Source organism: Rhopilema esculentum, chromosome 11 (genome assembly GCF_057945365.1).
Source record: "Rhopilema esculentum isolate cy_ngs chromosome 11, ASM5794536v1, whole genome shotgun sequence".
NCBI lineage: Eukaryota > Metazoa > Cnidaria > Scyphozoa > Rhizostomeae > Rhizostomatidae > Rhopilema > Rhopilema esculentum.
This window is the reverse complement of record NC_142825.1, coordinates 17,313,036-17,332,500: the sequence shown is the minus strand read 5'-3', so window position 1 is coordinate 17,332,500 and position 19,465 is coordinate 17,313,036. Positions and strand designations below refer to the sequence as shown.

At 35.2% G+C, this 19,465-nt stretch overlaps 1 protein-coding gene and 1 pseudogene across 5 annotated transcripts; one reads left to right on the top strand and one right to left on the bottom strand.

The window, feature by feature from the left end:
* Window positions 1-4,427: 4,427 nt before the first annotated feature.
* On the bottom strand, window positions 4,428-16,199 carry LOC135693391 (uncharacterized). 5 transcript variants are annotated; one of them, XM_065211857.2, is made up of 3 exons: window positions 8,592-13,884; window positions 7,077-7,668; window positions 4,428-6,770 (listed from the first exon to the last, which is right to left on the bottom strand). In XM_065211857.2, exons 1-3 carry the CDS (start codon window positions 8,622-8,624, stop codon window positions 6,418-6,420), a joined length of 978 nt encoding a protein of 325 aa, XP_065067929.2. In that variant the 5' UTR covers window positions 8,625-13,884; the 3' UTR covers window positions 4,428-6,417. The 5 variants fall into 5 exon arrangements, with proteins under 5 accessions (XP_065067929.2, XP_065067931.2, XP_065067930.2 ...); XM_065211859.2 differs by having other exon boundaries at window positions 7,992-13,883; XM_065211858.2 differs by having other exon boundaries at window positions 7,077-8,292; window positions 8,592-13,883.
* Window positions 4,471-8,398, top strand: LOC148959166 (uncharacterized; annotated as a pseudogene).
* Window positions 16,200-19,465: the final 3,266 nt, after the last annotated feature.

Here is a 19,465-nt window from a genome sequence, read left to right as displayed (position 1 = left end):
TCATTTCTAAAGAAATAAATTAGAAATTGCAAATTTTATCAATAGCTAGATCGTCAACAAAAAGGTTTTTTGAGTTACATAAACAATTTTGCATGGTTATGTAGTGTACCTAACCACCTCAGCATTATTATGATTATGGTCACAAAGCCTCTGCTTAATTTTGCAAAAAAAAGCCATTTCCAAATCGTTTGCTTTGATTTTGTGAGCTATTTTGTTTAACACTCCCTCTTTTCATAACAGTAGAAGATCACATTAATAAATGCGCCTGAGCCAAGTTTCAAAATGCAAATAGTTATGAGAAACGCGTTGACAGATTGTTCCGCAAATCACGTGTCATTTCAGCGTTTGGAGGCTGCGTTTTGAGAAAAATTTTCTAAGTGTCACGGTCTGGGTTGTACGAAATTCGTACTGCCGGAAATTGGATAACAATCAAGAGAAAAAACAAAAGGGACATTTGCATAAAACACAGGCGCAACAACGATTGACAAAGGCATTTACACCTCCCGCAGACTAACGACAATAGACAATGGTTCAAACCCTAACCCTAACCCTAACCCTAACCCTAACCCAAACCCAAACCCTAACCCTAACCCAAACCCTAACCCTAACCCTAACCCTAACCCCAACCCAACCCCAACATCAACCCTAACCCTAACTATTGCTGCAAAACTAGCCCCTATTTTTTTCGCCTAGAGAATTCTAACTCAACTCAACTATTCCAACTCAATTCAAACAAGTTCATAGGTTTCTTGTGAACTCATCCTCCTGTTTGGGACCATCTAGAGAAGAAATTGCACTTTGCTTAGGCAAAAGGGTATTTGAGAAGAGGCAAGAGAGCAACAAGCAATTGTTGCTACTTCTGGCTGCAATATGTGCATATGGGCTGTTCCGGGACCTCAGTCTCAAGGCAATCTTTTCTCTCAGATAGACTTATGTGAACGCTTCATCAACATAAGGTATGCGAATACGTGCTTCCGCTTTTGCAGCGCATGCTTAGGTTGGTGGAGAGACTTAAACTTACCCCTGATGAGCTGCGCTTTTTTAATGTTACTTTACCTATAGGATTTTTTGCGATAACAGTGGAGGACTGCCTACAGCAGTGGAGGACTGCCTTAATAACAAGTACATACCTGAAACATCATGTTTTTACAACCACTCTGGTACTGAACTTATTCGTTCATTATATTATCGTTATTTGGATGAAGTACTACCAGCAACATACATATTTGACTTGTTCAAGTTAAAATTGATAGGCCTACCTGATAGATACCGAAACTTATTATTTTATAGAAAATTATATATCAAAAGAGAATTATACAACATAAAAGTCACGGCCTTCTTTATTCTCCAGCTCCTTATGACCCGCCAATGGATTAATATTTTCTTGCTATTGCTTTGAAGTCTATCAAAAATAAAATTTTAATGGATTACTACTAGGGTTTGATGGATAACAAAACGGAATCTTACAAAAGAATCCCACCAACCAAATGATAGAACATAATCACAACAACAAACAGCATACAGCTGCGCACCCCAAGGCGTTTCTTTTCTCTTAATAGAGTTGGATAAAATAAGAATTCTAAATGACAGTAATCATTAGAAAATTTTATTAAAAACGTTTAAGAATGATGATCCGCAAAAAAATAATGTTGTTAGAATATGTTTGTATATGAGATTCTACTAACTATTGCTGCAAAACTAGCCCCTATTTTTTCGCCTAGAGAATTCTAACTCAACCAAGGTTAGATCACTATATAATATAAACTTTTCGTACGATTAATAATTTCAATTCAGATAATGGAGGCAATGTTTCAGTCTACTCGAAAGAAAATGTTTATAATAGATATCTCATGCTGAAGCTAAATATATATCTTTCAGCTATTTAAAAACTACTTTTCAAAATACTTGTTCATTTGTATCTAAAGAGGGCCCATAGCTGAAGCTCTATTGATAAATTTGCTTTTTGAATGTATTTGATTTGTTTTTTCTTCTATTTTAGTTTTGGCCAGGTCCTGAAAGGAAGAAGAAGCGTGTAGCAGCATCTGCTACACTAGGTGAGTATAGGGCCCTCTATGAACAAGGTGAGTCATTCACTTCCATAAAGGGTCCTAGTAATGCTGAAGATGTAGCTACTTTGGGTGAAATTTCTCTTGATTTTCATTTGCAGGAGGAGCTCCAAGTCACACAGACTGAGGGCCTCATTAATAGTTTTACTCTTGATGAGAGCAGTCAGAATGTTGGATCAGAGCAACTGCTTGCAAATCTGCAGATTTAGGGATACATTCAAAGTGCTCCATCTGAAGCTTCATTTCCAGGAATGCAATCAGGCTGCAAGGAGGCGCACTCAACTTTCATTGGGCATCATTCCAGCAACCAATCTGGGTATTAGGATATGTTGATTCATTCAGCATTTCCTGATGGTGATTGCAAGCACGTGCAAACATTTGTTGGCAATAATAGTTCATATTACTGCCTCCTCCTTCTTCTAAGGACAATATTTTCCAATTAGACCTAACATACTATGGGTGTGCGGATGTTGTCCTGAGTGCGGAAGGGATTGACCTCTCCAATCACTAATGGGATGAAGAAAACAACGCCAAGTTGGACGTGCTCAAAGCTGTGTTGAACTATAGCCATGCTGTCCGAAATAGGATCTTTGGCAAGTGGGTAGGTTTCTTGTGCACTCATCCTCCTGTTTGGGACCGTCTAGAGAAGAAATTGCACTTTGCTTAGGCAAAAGAGTGTTTCAGAAGAGGCAAGAGAGTAACGAGCAATTGTTGCTACCTCTGGCTGCAATATGTGCATATGGGTTGTTCCGGCACCTCAGTCTCAAGGCAATCTTTTCTGTCAGATAGACTTATGTGCACGCTTCATCAGCGTAAGGTATGCCAATACGAGCATCCGCTTTTGCAGCGCATGCTTAGGTTGGTGGAGAGACTTGAACTTACCCCTGATGTGCTGCGCTTTTTAATGTTACTTTACCTATAGGATTTTTTGCGATAACAGTGGAGGACTACCTCCCTAATCAGTGGAAGACTATAGAAGATGTCAGTAACTGTATATTTTCCTATGATGGGACGTTTAATTTTGAGACAACCATGGACATTCCAGCACACACTAGCGAAGAGCTGTTTGCTTCCTACGGAATTTCAAGCAACTAGATTCCAGAGGTTCAGGCAGCTCTTGCTCAAGAGCCACCGTTTGCAAACGAATCCCTTCGCCACCTTGGTTCTAATTTATAAAATCGCAGGGGTCTAAATCATTTTTTAGAAAGACCAGCTAAATCTGAGAATATTTCTCTTTTAAACAGACATTGCAACACAATAATTCACTTATGTAGTTTTCCCTACACTGATGCAGCAGTAGTTTAATTACTGCAACTTGTTACAAGAAAACTGGTTGCCTCTTGGAACCAGATACAAATAGTATGGGCTGCCTACCACATCACTCCTAAAAGATTGACATTTTAGGGTCATGAAGATAATTATACTACTGAAAAGACTTTGTTCATAGATTTGAAAAAGAGTTTTAAGTTTATTAGCAGAAGATTCAAAGCAAACAAACAAACATCTGAATATACTAACTTAAATCAAACAATTTTTAGTGGCTGATTTGGTCTTTGTTGAATAGAATTGATATAAATTAAATAGTGAGTCTTTGCGAGAGGTGGATCTTTTAAAAAAACTGACACAATAGATGTATCTGCTATCTAGCATATATAGCAAGTATTGTGTAGGAGCAGAAAGCTAGAACTGTCGTTAGAAAAAAACAGAAGCATTACCATTCGCTGGTAAGCTAGTTAAGTACAATCCCTGCCAAAATTACTTGGAAATGTGTGCTGTGATTTTCCGTTTTTCAGTTGTTTTCCAAAATACTATTGCTTTTGTCACCCTCCCCCTCCCGCAAAAAAAAGTTTAAAATAGAGCAAAATGTCAAACAAGCCAGAAGAGAAAACATACCCAAAAGCCCCCTTCATTTTTCTATTGTATATCAAAAATTTTCCTAGGGGGAGAAGGGATGGCTGAATTTGCCTTTAAAAACCTAAGTTGGTTTTCCAAGACATTTGGCAGTGATTGTAAGTATAGACCTTTTCACTGTGACGTCAACCACCATGATTACCTTAGCAACGGAAATCGGTGGTTGAAAACAAATGCGGCCTGAGCCTTAGATACGTTGTAGTTCGCGTATATACATCTCGTTTTTCTTCGTTTTCTTGGTTAAAAATCTCGTTCACATCGATTCAAATATTGGCGATGGCTCATGAATACATCAGCGACTTGAATGCGCCTGGTAAGAAAAATTATCTCATAAATACGCCTGGTAAGAAAACATATTGATAATATTTCTTATATTCGACTCCACTCCCACGAATCTGTGCTACATAGTCTTTGTTATGACAATCTGTAATATCCATAGGCCTAAGGTGATTATTTGTTCTTTCTTACCTAAGGGGTGTACTTGAAAGAGGCGATGAAGTCCAGGAAAGTCTTGGAAGCTTTTAATCAATTTAATTCTGGGTGGGTCCAGACAGTTTATATCTATAAATTAAAGTCTACAACTGTTTTGTCAGCGGAAGTGATGCATTCGCAAAGGATAAACGAAGAATTTCTGAGACCTTGGATGGCAGCTTCGGACGATGGAACCATACTCTGTGCACACTGCAACTGCATGGCAAGGTGAGTAAAATCAATGATAAATACTATTTTACAGTCATTATTTTTCCTAGTAAACATTATTTTTCTTGAAAGTAATTTTCAATTATATAGAAACGTTAACAAATTGGTTAGGCCTAGCCAAAGCTAGCCCTTTTTCAAAGTTCTAAGCATACAGTCCTTACTAAATTCATAACACTCTTTTATGGCTTAATATATTGACTGGTTGCAAGCTACTTTAACAAGAGGCCAGAATATTCGTTTTCATTGCCCATACCTTCAAAGAAACTTCCAGTAAGCCCTGGCCAAAGCTTTCTAAAATCTATAAATATTTTTATATCATATGCCCTTTTTATCATCTGCTACTTTATAAGATCTGGGGAATTTACATGCACATTGATTTGATTTTTCTTATTAGGCTTGGAGAATCGTGCTCGCACATTGGTGCACTTCTGTTTAAAGTTGAAGCAGCTGTGCGCCTGGGATATACCTCTTTAGCCTGCGCCTCAAAGCCATGTGAATGGAACAATGACTTTGTTAAAGCGATAGAAGGAGTACCTATAGAGGAGATAACTTTTTTTAAAAAAAAGGACAACACTGCCTCAGTTTAACAAGCCCCCTCAAATGCTCCTTTCACAGTAGATGAACAGAAGGATTTTTTACAAAGACTGTACAACCTCGAACCAAAGGAGCAACCTGTTGCACTAAGTATTTTTGAAAACTTTTCTACAACATTTCACCATAAAGCTAATGTTAGAGAAAGATCAATTTTGCCAAAATCACTAAGGAGCTTCTTTACCGAAGATGAGCTTAAATATGAGGAGAAAAGGGCAGAGCTTTATGCCCAGAAACTTAGCAAGGCAGATATTCACTATATTGAGTCTGCTACAAGAAGCCAAAGCAAGTCACTGGTTTGGCATGAAATCAGGGTGGGAAGGATAACTGCATCTTTGGCGCATGACGTCCTGCATTCGATAATAGATAAGCCAGCAAAGTCTTTGGTATTGAAGATATGTGGCAAATCCAAGCCCCTTAATGTTCCTTCAGTACTTTGGGGACAGGAGAGTGAATCAAAGGCCCTCAAGAAGTATCAAGAACAGTTAAAAACACTTCACACAAATGTAATGGTATCAAGGTGTGGATTGATGCTGGATCAAGAGCATCCTTTTCTGGGGGCCTCAGCTGATGCCATTGGTCACTGTGACTGCCATGGTGATTTTTTAATTGAGGTCAATTGCCCATACACACACCGAGATAAAACTAATATCACACAGTGTCTTGGTGACAAAAATTTTTGTCTGGACAATGATTTAGAATTGAAAAGTAGCCATAGATACTACACTCAAGTCCAAATGCAAATGCAAATCTATGGGTTCAAGGTTTGTCACTTTGTTGTTTGGGGTCCTCATTTTTGCAAAGGACTTACAATTCCTTACAAGGAAGACTTCAAAAACTCTATGAAGTTTTTGATCGAATACAACAAAAAAGTAGTTTCGCATGAACTAGTTTCGCGCAAACTAGAAAAAAGTGAAACATTCATGGAAGGGCAGCAAGAATTAGAAAAAGAGGTTTTTTGCTATTGCCAGCAACCAGAGAGTGATGAAAGCATTATTGGATATGATAATCCACAATGTAAATTCAAATGGATAGACTTCAAATGTATCAAGCCAAATCTTAAGCGACCACCAAAAGGTGCATGGTACTGTAAAGACTGCAAGAAAAAGAAATAACTATTTAAGAATATGAAAACTTCTATATTTTTTCATTATGTTTCTTTGTATACAATACCAGGTGATAGATTAATTAAACTTGAACAGACTGTCACTAATTTCTCAATGTGTGGTACTCCTCCTGAAACTTCCTCTTTTTTTGATTTTACGAGGTTTAACGGCAGTGGTCCTTGGGACAGAATCCCATATCGATTCTTCAGGAGACCTATAACCCGCTCTACCTGGATCCTGACATTGGCAATCTTTCTTGTTATTTCAACTGACATTGGCAATCTTGCATCTAGCTGTTTCTTTCCCTTTGTGAACTGTGGAATGATAAGTTCCGCACTGCATGCCACAGCAAAGTCATCAACAAGGGTGAATCCCCTGTCTGCTAAAATTTGGTCACCTAGAAAATCAATAAAGTATTTTGAATAAGACAAATATTGTGTTGGTATGTGATACATGCATTGATTGGAAAATGAAAGCTACTTCAAGGGTGACATGATAAAATCTTAATTTGCCTCTTGCCAACTTCAATATTAAGCAATTAAGTTTTATGCCTATCTCTACACAGAGTTTTAAAAATTGAGACAATTCTACCACTAAGAAAAACCTAAGCAATAAACATTATGTTACCAAACTGGCTTATCATAGAACTTTTTCAATAAAATTCAAAGCCTACTAAATTTTTAAAAAAATATATTGGTTGCACCTGGAAAATGATATTTTGGGCTGATAAATCCAGATGACCTAACTATTTGTACATCTGAGGCCCTTCCTCCCCATGCCTTTGAGAGAAATGTCACCACACCAAGAGGGCTACAGCACAACAGGAATTTTACAGTGCTGTGCTTTTTGTAGTTTGAATATACTTGTGCCCTTGCTTTGAGTTTGCTTGGGCGCTCTATAAAAATCTCAAAACAATCGATTATGGATGTCAGCCTCGGAAAATTCTCTTTAAATACTGGTGGCAAAGTCTCACGGATGTGTGATCTGTCAGGCCATTGCACTAAACATTTTAACTTCAGATACATCAAATTTATGATGTTCTTAAATGTTTTATTCAAACTGCCAATTGAGAAGCCAGTTTGAAATCTAATGTAGCAGAATGGCAAATTCAGTTGCAGACGGACTAGCGCCACGAACAGCTGACTTTCAGGGGGCAGGTTCTTTCTTGGCATCTTGATATGGGGCACCAAGGAATCAGCTAAAACCCTATACACGTTCCAGAAAAGACCAGTCAAATAGCATGTTGCATCATCATTTTCTTTCATGACATCAGGATTGTATCTTGATAATAATAACTAGAAGAAAGAAAAATATCTTACTCATAAATTAGTCACAGCTAAGGAAAGGTCTTATATTTTTGCAGAAACATCAACTTTCAAGACCAGCCTATTTGTGTGAAAAAACCATAAGGTTTAGAAGAATGGTGTTTGACCATTAATTAGAATGTTGCAATATTCAAATATGTCCCCTAAAAGGTAATTAATAGTGAATTATAAACTATAGGTTTTCTTTGATTTTTGTAAGGAAATAATTTCTTTTAGGAATTATTTATTGAACAAATATTCTTATTTGTTGTTCCAAACAACTAATCTTTGTGAGCAATGCTTCTTTTTCTGACCTCAAAAAATCCACCTCCTGTGACGACTCTGGAAATTGGGGGTTTTGTGCACTTTCAGCTGAGATGTCTTGAAATGGAATATCCAGCTGGATATCATCACCAACTCTACAACAGCTTCCTTCACTTTCATCACCTTCAGCACTAGCACTTTCTTCTGTATTCATATCTTTTACCATCTTTGCCCTTTTTCTTGCGCTTTCATACCTTCTCAACTGACTTTCTTTCTTTGCTTCAATAGTGGGCTTATGTTTGAATACTGTCGGAATAAAATCTGGATGTTTTGGATCCTTCGATGGCCCACCTTGTGGGTGAAGAATTTTTTTTCAAATTATATGCACAATTTCGATTAAACTTTTGGATTAAAATGTTAATTTTGTGTCTAATAAAATAACAAAGCCTAATAAAATTAATAACAGTTTGAACCAAATGCAGATTAATAATCTCTATCGGTGCGATTATTATTCCCAATTATGAGCCTCCAAGGAAGAGGGTAAACTCTGTGTTCATTCTAGAAACCAAGTAAAAACGGGCCTACCGCTTTCCGAATCTATAACAACTATGAACAAAAGTAAAAACTGAAAAGATATAAAATGTATTTACCAGAGATGAAATGCTCTGAACACAAGAAAACATTGATTCCTTTAGGCATTAATGGGCTTCCATCTTCGTTGATTCTTTTGACAGCATTAACCCACTTTTGCCATTTATTCTTGTTTTTCACTTGGTTTGGGAACCGATGGAAGCTAAAATCCAGGCTTCCCCATCGTATTGTGGTTTGAACAACCTACAGCTACACAGCTTTTTGGCATTTTTTTGATGATCGAAAGAGAAAGGCGACGCAACTGTAGTTATTTTGACTAAGTTTGGCCTAAGTGCCTACTACGGATGCGCATTTGTTTTCATCCACCTCTTGTTGCCAGGCGCTGTTGCGAAGGCGTAAAGAAAAGGTCTATTGACTTTGCAACCGAATTCATACCCTCGGTTTCCAATCAAACAGACTTTTTTCCACAATTTTCAATTGTAATGTCCTCAACTTACAAATTTCTCTCATTCGGTTAGAAAATAGAGTAAGTTTCAATTGTTTCTTACATAAAATCACATTTAATATTTCTATAAGATCAGTTTATATTTATTATTGAAGTGAACTGTAACTACAAAAATGACTAATTTTGCTAAAATATGGTAAAATGTCTCCTTAACCTAGCAATCACATGCTTATATATCAGTTTCTAGTGTATTAGCAGTAAAAAGAAAAGATTCGCTGATATACTTGCTCAAAGGAACGGATATTGTTGAAAAAAATGTCAAACAAAAAGTTAGAAGACCACCTTCAGTTGGTATTGAAGTAGAATGGTTGTTTGAATAAAGCTTTTCCAAATGGAAAGTTAAACATTTGATCAACACTGCTGAAAACTACTTTCTCAAAACCGCCATATTCCTCAAGGCTTATTTATCAGCATGTCAATAATGAATTAGATATAAGATATGCTTTGAAGAGATTACAGCATTGATTATGCTGTTTCTTTATCTAGGCATAACGCATTTAAGCTTATTGTATGAATTTCCCCTGGTTATTGTGCTCTTTTTATTACTGATTGCTCTCTTGCTTCTTTAACAGAGGGAGAATGAAAAGAAAAAAAAGAGAGAGGACACTAATATAAACTATTTTTTGGGACGAGCCATGAAGAAATTGAAAGGGAATTATGTACTTGAAAACTTCAATGGCCTGAAAATTAAAAGGAACAATCATATCGTCATTTCTTTCCTTTTAATGTTTGCCACTGTTAATCAGAAAATGAACACTGGCACCATTGCCAAGGCCTTTGTTGCACAGCCAGAGATGTCAAAGACCAAAAACTATACTTTGGAAACTACAAGCAAAATTTAATAAGGTGTAAGGCGCTTGGCAGAAAATCAAGGCAGCTGATTAGGGAAATGTGTATTATTGTCTCCTTGCAATTACTCTGTTCAAGTTCAAATTGTTGCTTTTATAACAAAAGATTCAACTTTGGATTTTTGAGAAATTTTAGTAGGGAAGCTTTTTGGTGTGTACTATGACAAGGAAACAGTTTTTATGGCCAATAGAAGGTTGAGTTGCTGTAGTTCACCCTATTGATTCTTTATACACTATTAAATAATGATACACAATTTTTTAGTGGCTGATTTGGTCCTTGTTGAATAGAATTGATATAAATTAAATTGTGAGTCTTTGCGAGAGGTGGGTCTTTTAAAAAAACTGACACAATAGATGTATCTGCTATCTAGCAGCCAGAACTGTCGTTAGAAAAAAACAGAAGCATTACCATTCCCTGGTAAGCTAGTTAAGTACAATCCCTGCCAAAATTACTTGGAAATGTGTGCTGTGATTTTCCGTTTTTCAGTTGTTTTCCAAAATACTATTGCTTACGTCACCCTCCCCCTCCCGCAAAAAAAAGTTTAAAATAGAGCAAAATGTCAAACAAGCCAGAAGAAAAAGCATACCCAATAGCCCCCTTCATTTTTCTATTGTAAATCAAAAATTTTCCTAGGGGGAGAAGGGATGGCTGAATTTGCCTTTGAAACCTAAACTGGTTTTCTAACAGATTTGGCACTGATTGTAAGTATTGACTTTGCAACCAAATATATACCCTCGGTTTCCAATCAAACAGACTTTCTAGCACAATTTTCAATTGTAATATCCTCAACTTACAAATTTTTCTCATTCGGTTAGAAAATAGAGTAAGTTTCAATTGTTTCTTACATAAAATCACATTTAATATTTCTATAAGATCAGTTTATATTTATTATTGAAGTGAACTGTAACTACAAAAATGACTAATTTTGCTAAAATATGGTAAAATGTCTCCTTAACCTAGAAATCACATGCTTATATATCAGTTTCTAGTGTATTAGCAGTAAAAAGAAAAGATTCGCTGATATACATGCTCAAAGGAACCGATATTGTTGAAAAAAATGTCAAACAAAAAGTTAGAAGACCACCTTCAGTTGGTATTGAAGTAGAATGGTTGTTTGAATAAAGCTTTTCCAAATGGAAAGTTAAACATTTGATCAACACTGCTGAAAACTACTTTCTCAAAACCGCCATATTCCTCAAGGCTTATTTATCAGCATGTCAATAATGAATTAGATATAAGATATGCTTTGAAGAGATTACAGCATTGATTATGCTGTTTTTTTATCTAGGCATAACGCATTTAAGCTTATTGTATGAATTTCCCCTGGTGATGGTGCTCTTTTTATTACTGATTGCTCTCTTGCTTCTTTAACAGGGGGAGAATGAAAAGAAAAAAAAGAGAGAGGACACTAATATAAACTATTTTTTGGGACGAGCCATGAAGCAATTGAAAGGGAATTATGTACTTGAAAACTTCAATGGCCTGAAAATTAAAAGGAACAATCATATCGTCATTTCTTTCCTTTTAATGTTTGCCACTGTTAATCAGAAAATGAACACTGGCACCATTGCCAAGGCCTTTGTTGCACAGCCAGAGATGTCAAAGACCAAAAACTATACTTTGGAAACTACAAGCAAAATTTAATAAGGTGTAAGGCGCTTGGCAGAAAATCAAGGAAGCTGATTAGGGAAATGTGTATTATTGTCTCCTTGCAATTACTCTGTTCAAGTTCAAATTGTTGCTTTTATAACAAAAGATTCAACTTTGGATTTTTGAGAAATTTTAGTAGGGAAGCTTTTTGGTGTGTACTATGACAAGGAAACAGTTTTTATGGCCAATAGAAGGTTGAGTTGCTGTAGTTCACCCTATTGATTCTTTATACACTATTAAATAATGATACACAATTTTTTAGTGGCTGATTTGGTCCTTGTTGAATAGAATTGATATAAATTAAATAGTGAGTCTTTGCGAGAGGTGGGTCTTTTAAAAAAACTGACACAATAGATGTATCTGCTATCTAGCAGCCAGAACTGTCGTTAGAAAAAAACAGAAGCATTACCATTCCCTGGTAAGCTAGTTAAGTACAATCCCTGCCAAAATTACTTGGAAATGTGTGCTGTGATTTTCCGTTTTTCAGTTGTTTTCCAAAATACTATTGCTTACGTCACCCTCCCCCTCCCGCAAAAAAAGTTTAAAATAGAGCAAAATGTCAAACAAGCCAGAAGAAAAAGCATACCCAATAGCCCCCTTCATTTTTCTATTGTAAATCAAAAATTTTCCTAGGGGGAGAAGGGATGGCTGAATTTGCCTTTGAAACCTAAACTGGTTTGCTAACAGATTTGGCACTGATTGTAAGTATTGACTTTGCAACCAAATATATACCCTCGGTTTCCAATCAAACAGACTTTCTAGCACAATTTTCAATTGTAATGTCCTCAACTTACAAATTTCTCTCATTCGGTTAGAAAATAGAGTAAGTTTCAATTGTTTCTTACATAAAATCACATTTAATATTTCTATAAGATCAGTTTATATTTATTATTGAAGTGAACTGTAACTACAAAAATGACTAATTTTGCTAAAATATGGTAAAATGTCTCCTTAACCTAGCAATCACATGCTTATATATCAGTTTCTAGTGTATTAGCAGTAAAAAGAAAAGATTCGCTGATATACTTGCTCAAAGGAACGGATATTGTTGAAAAAAATGTCAAACAAAAAGTTAGAAGACCACCTTCAGTTGGTATTGAAGTAGAATGGTTGTTTGAATAAAGCTTTTCCAAATGGAAAGTTAAACATTTGATCAACACTGCTGAAAACTACTTTCTCAAAACCGCCATATTCCTCAAGGCTTATTTATCAGCATGTCAATAATGAATTAGATATAAGATATGCTTTGAAGAGATTACAGCATTGATTATGCTGTTTCTTTATCTAGGCATAACGCATTTAAGCTTATTGTATGAATTTCCCCTGGTGATGGTGCTCTTTTTATTACTGATTGCTCTCTTGCTTCTTTAACAGAAGGAGAATGAAAAGAAAAAAAAGAGAGAGGACACTAATATAAACTATTTTTTGGGACGAGCCATGAAGCAATTGAAAGGGAATTATGTACTTGAAAACTTCAATGGCCTGAAAATTAAAAGGAACAATCATATCGTCATTTCTTTCCTTTTAATGTTTGCCACTGTTAATCAGAAAATGAACACTGGCACCATTGCCAAGGCCTTTGTTGCACAGCCAGAGATGTCAAAGACCAAAAACTATACTTTGGAAACTACAAGCAAAATTTAATAAGGTGTAAGGCGCTTGGCAGAAAATCAAGGAAGCTGATTAGGGAAATGTGTATTATTGTCTCCTTGCAATTACTCTGTTCAAGTTCAAATTGTTGCTTTTATAACAAAAGATTCAACTTTGGATTTTTGAGAAATTTTAGTAGGGAAGCTTTTTGGTGTGTACTATGACAAGGAAACAGTTTCTATGGCCAATAGAAGGTTGAGTTGCTGTAGTTCACCCTATTGATTCTTTATACACTATTAAATAATGATACACAATTTTTTAGTGGCTGATTTGGTCCTTGTTGAATAGAATTGATATAAATTAAATAGTGAGTCTTTGCGAGAGGTGGGTCTTTTAAAAAAACTGACACAATAGATGTATCTGCTATCTAGCAGCCAGAACTGTCGTTAGAAAAAAACAGAAGCATTACCATTCCCTGGTAAGCTAGTTAAGTACAATCCCTGCCAAAATTACTTGGAAATGTGTGCTGTGATTTTCCGTTTTTCAGTTGTTTTCCAAAATACTATTGCTTACGTCACCCTCCCCCTCCCGCAAAAAAAGTTTAAAATAGAGCAAAATGTCAAACAAGCCAGAAGAAAAAGCATACCCAATAGCCCCCTTCATTTTTCTATTGTAAATCAAAAATTTTCCTAGGGGGAGAAGGGATGGCTGAATTTGCCTTTGAAACCTAAACTGGTTTGCTAACAGATTTGGCACTGATTGTAAGTATTGACTTTGCAACCAAATATATACCCTCGGTTTCCAATCAAACAGACTTTCTAGCACAATTTTCAATTGTAATGTCCTCAACTTACAAATTTTTCACATTCGGTTAGAAAATAGAGTAAGTTTCAATTGTTTCTTACATAAAATCACATTTAATATTTCTATAAGATCAGTTTATATTTATTATTGAAGTGAACTGTAACTACAAAAATGACTAATTTTGCTAAAATATGGTAAAATGTCTCCTTAACCTAGAAATCACATGCTTATATATCAGTTTCTAGTGTATTAGCAGTAAAAAGAAAAGATTCGCTGATATACATGCTCAAAGGAACCGATATTGTTGAAAAAAATGTCAAACAAAAAGTTAGAAGACCACCTTCAGTTGGTATTGAAGTAGAATGGTTGTTTGAATAAAGCTTTTCCAAATGGAAAGTTAAACATTTGATCAACACTGCTGAAAACTACTTTCTCAAAACCGCCATATTCCTCAAGGCTTATTTATCAGCATGTCAATAATGAATTAGATATAAGATATGCTTTGAAGAGATTACAGCATTGATTATGCTGTTTCTTTATCTAGGCATAACGCATTTAAGCTTATTGTATGAATTTCCCCTGGTGATGGTGCTCTTTTTATTACTGATTGCTCTCTTGCTTCTTTAACAGAGGGAGAATGAAAAGAAAAAAAAGAGAGAGGACACTAATATAAACTATTTTTTGGGACGAGCCATGAAGCAATTGAAAGGGAATTATGTACTTGAAAACTTCAATGGCCTGAAAATTAAAAGGAACAATCATATCGTCATTTCTTTCCTTTTAATGTTTGCCACTGTTAATCAGAAAATGAACACTGGCACCATTGCCAAGGCCTTTGTTGCACAGCCAGAGATGTCAAAGACCAAAAACTATACTTTGGAAACTACAAGCAAAATTTAATAAGGTGTAAGGCGCTTGGCAGAAAATCAAGGCAGCTGATTAGGGAAATGTGTATTATTGTCTCCTTGCAATTACTCTGTTCAAGTTCAAATTGTTGCTTTTATAACAAAAGATTCAACTTTGGATTTTTGAGAAATTTTAGTAGGGAAGCTTTTTGGTGTGTACTATGACAAGGAAACAGTTTTTATGGCCAATAGAAGGTTGAGTTGCTGTAGTTCACCCTATTGATTCTTTATACACTATTAAATAATGATACACAATTTTTTAGTGGCTGATTTGGTCCTTGTTGAATAGAATTGATATAAATTAAATAGTGAGTCTTTGCGAGAGGTGGGTCTTTTAAAAAAACTGACACAATAGATGTATCTGCTATCTAGCAGCCAGAACTGTCGTTAGAAAAAAACAGAAGCATTACCATTCCCTGGTAAGCTAGTTAAGTACAATCCCTGCCAAAATTACTTGGAAATGTGTGCTGTGATTTTCCGTTTTTCAGTTGTTTTCCAAAATACTATTGCTTACGTCACCCTCCCCCTCCCGCAAAAAAAGTTTAAAATAGAGCAAAATGTCAAACAAGCCAGAAGAAAAAGCATACCCAATAGCCCCCTTCATTTTTCTATTGTAAATCAAAAATTTTCCTAGGGGGAGAAGGGATGGCTGAATTTGCCTTTGAAACCTAAACTGGTTTGCTAACAGATTTGGCACTGATTGTAAGTATTGACTTTGCAACCAAATATATACCCTCGGTTTCCAATCAAACAGACTTTCTAGCACAATTTTCAATTGTAATGTCCTCAACTTACAAATTTTTCACATTCGGTTAGAAAATAGAGTAAGTTTCAATTGTTTCTTACATAAAATCACATTTAATATTTCTATAAGATCAGTTTATATTTATTATTGAAGTGAACTGTAACTACAAAAATGACTAATTTTGCTAAAATATGGTAAAATGTCTCCTTAACCTAGAAATCACATGCTTATATATCAGTTTCTAGTGTATTAGCAGTAAAAAGAAAAGATTCGCTGATATACATGCTCAAAGGAACCGATATTGTTGAAAAAAATGTCAAACAAAAAGTTAGAAGACCACCTTCAGTTGGTATTGAAGTAGAATGGTTGTTTGAATAAAGCTTTTCCAAATGGAAAGTTAAACATTTGATCAACACTGCTGAAAACTACTTTCTCAAAACCGCCATATTCCTCAAGGCTTATTTATCAGCATGTCAATAATGAATTAGATATAAGATATGCTTTGAAGAGATTACAGCATTGATTATGCTGTTTCTTTATCTAGGCATAACGCATTTAAGCTTATTGTATGAATTTCCCCTGGTGATGGTGCTCTTTTTATTACTGATTGCTCTCTTGCTTCTTTAACAGAAGGAGAATGAAAAGAAAAAAAAGAGAGAGGACACTAATATAAACTATTTTTTGGGACGAGCCATGAAGCAATTGAAAGGGAATTATGTACCTGGAAACGTCAATGGCCTGAAAATTAAAAGGAACAATCATATCGTCATTTCTTTCCTTTTAATGTTTGCCACTGTTAATCAGAAAATGAACACTGGCACCATTGCCAAGGCCTTTGTTGCACAGCCAGAGATGTCAAAGAACAAAAACTATACTTTGGAAACTACAAGCAAAATTTAATAAGGTGTAAGGCGCTTGGCAGAAAATCAAGGAAGCTGATTAGGGAAATGTGTATTATTGTCTCCTTGCAATTACTCTGTTCAAGTTCAAATTGTTGCTTTTATAACAAAAGATTCAACTTTGGATTTTTGAGAAATTTTAGTAGGGAAGCTTTTTGGTGTGTACTATGACAAGGAAACAGTTTTTATGGCCAATAGAAGGTTGAGTTGCTGTAGTTCACCCTATTGATTCTTTATACACTATTAAATAATGATACACAATTTTTTAGTGGCTGATTTGGTCCTTGTTGAATAGAATTGATATAAATTAAATAGTGAGTCTTTGCGAGAGGTGGGTCTTTTAAAAAAACTGACACAATAGATGTATCTGCTATCTAGCAGCCAGAACTGTCGTTAGAAAAAAACAGAAGCATTACCATTCCCTGGTAAGCTAGTTAAGTACAATCCCTGCCAAAATTACTTGGAAATGTGTGCTGTGATTTTCCGTTTTTCAGTTGTTTTCCAAAATACTATTGCTTACGTCACCCTCCCCCTCCCGCAAAAAAAGTTTAAAATAGAGCAAAATGTCAAACAAGCCAGAAGAAAAAGCATACCCAATAGCCCCCTTCATTTTTCTATTGTAAATCAAAAATTTTCCTAGGGGGAGAAGGGATGGCTGAATTTGCCTTTGAAACCTAAACTGGTTTGCTAACAGATTTGGCACTGATTGTAAGTATTGACTTTGCAACCAAATATATACCCTCGGTTTCCAATCAAACAGACTTTCTAGCACAATTTTCAATTGTAATGTCCTCAACTTACAAATTTTTCACATTCGGTTAGAAAATAGAGTAAGTTTCAATTGTTTCTTACATAAAATCACATTTAATATTTCTATAAGATCAGTTTATATTTATTATTGAAGTGAACTGTAACTACAAAAATGACTAATTTTGCTAAAATATGGTAAAATGTCTCCTTAACCTAGAAATCACATGCTTATATATCAGTTTCTAGTGTATTAGCAGTAAAAAGAAAAGATTCGCTGATATACATGCTCAAAGGAACCGATATTGTTGAAAAAAATGTCAAACAAAAAGTTAGAAGACCACCTTCAGTTGGTATTGAAGTAGAATGGTTGTTTGAATAAAGCTTTTCCAAATGGAAAGTTAAACATTTGATCAACACTGCTGAAAACTACTTTCTCAAAACCGCCATATTCCTCAAGGCTTATTTATCAGCATGTCAATAATGAATTAGATATAAGATATGCTTTGAAGAGATTACAGCATTGATTATGCTGTTTCTTTATCTAGGCATAACGCATTTAAGCTTATTGTATGAATTTCCCCTGGTGATGGTGCTCTTTTTATTACTGATTGCTCTCTTGCTTCTTTAACAGAAGGAGAATGAAAAGAAAAAAAAGAGAGAGGACACTAATATAAACTATTTTTTGGGACGAGCCATGAAGCAATTGAAAGGGAATTATGTACTTGAAAACTTCAATGGCCTGAAAATTAAAAGGAACAATCATATCGTCATTTCTTTCCTTTTAATGTTTGCCACTGTTAATCAGAAAATGAACACTGGCACCATTGCCAAGGCCTTTGTTGCACAGCCAGAGATGTCAAAGACCAAAAACTATACTTTGGAAACTACAAGCAAAATTTAATAAGGTGTAAGGCGCTTGGCAGAAAATCAAGGAAGTTGATTAGGGAAATGTGTATTATTGTCTCCTTGCAATTACTCTGTTCAAGTTCAAATTGTTGCTTTTATAACAAAAGATTCAACTTTGGATTTTTGAGAAATTTTAGTAGGGAAGCTTTTTGGTGTGTACTATGACAAGGAAACAGTTTTTATGGCCAATAGAAGGTTGAGTTGCTGTAGTTCACCCTATTGATTCTTTATACACTATTAAATAATGATACACAATTTTTTAGTGGCTGATTTGGTCCTTGTTGAATAGAATTGATATAAATTAAATAGTGAGTCTTTGCGAGAGGTGGGTCTTTTAAAAAAACTGACACAATAGATGTATCTGCTATCTAGCAGCCAGAACTGTCGTTAGAAAAAAACAGAAGCATTACCATTCCCTGGTAAGCTAGTTAAGTACAATCCCTGCCAAAATTACTTGGAAATGTGTGCTGTGATTTTCCGTTTTTCAGTTGTTTTCCAAAATACTATTGCTTACGTCACCCTCCCCCTCCCGCAAAAAAAAGTTTAAAATAGAGCAAAATGTCAAACAAGCCAGAAGAAAAAGCATACCCAATAGCCCCCTTCATTTTTCTATTGTAAATCAAAAATTTTCCTAGGGGGAGAAGGGATGGCTGAATTTGCCTTTGAAACCTAAACTGGTTTTCTAACAGATTTGGCACTGATTGTAAGTATTGACTTTGCAACCAAATATATACCCTCGGTTTCCAATCAAACAGACTTTCTAGCACAATTTTCAATTAGAATGTCCTCAACTTACAAATTTTTCTCATTCGGTTAGAAAATAGAGTAAGTTTCAATTGTTTCTTACATAAAATCACATTTAATATTTCTATAAGATCAGTTTATATTTATTATTGAAGTGAACTGTAACTACAAAAATGACTAATTTTGCTAAAATATGGTAAAATGTCTCCTTAACCTAGCAATCACATGCTTATATATCAGTTTCTAGTGTATTAGCAGTAAAAAGAAAAGATTCGCTGATATACATGCTCAAAGGAACGGATATTGTTGAAAAAAATGTCAAACAAAAAGTTAGAAGACCACCTTCAGTTGGTATTGAAGTAGAATGGTTGTTTGAATAAAGCTTTTCCAAATGGAAAGTTAAACATTTGATCAACACTGCTGAAAACTACTTTCTCAAAACCGCCATATTCCTCAAGGCTTATTTATCAGCATGTCAATAATGAATTAGATATAAGATATGCTTTGAAGAGATTACAGCATTGATTATGCTGTTTCTTTATCTAGGCATAACGCATTTAAGCTTATTGTATGAATTTCCCCTGGT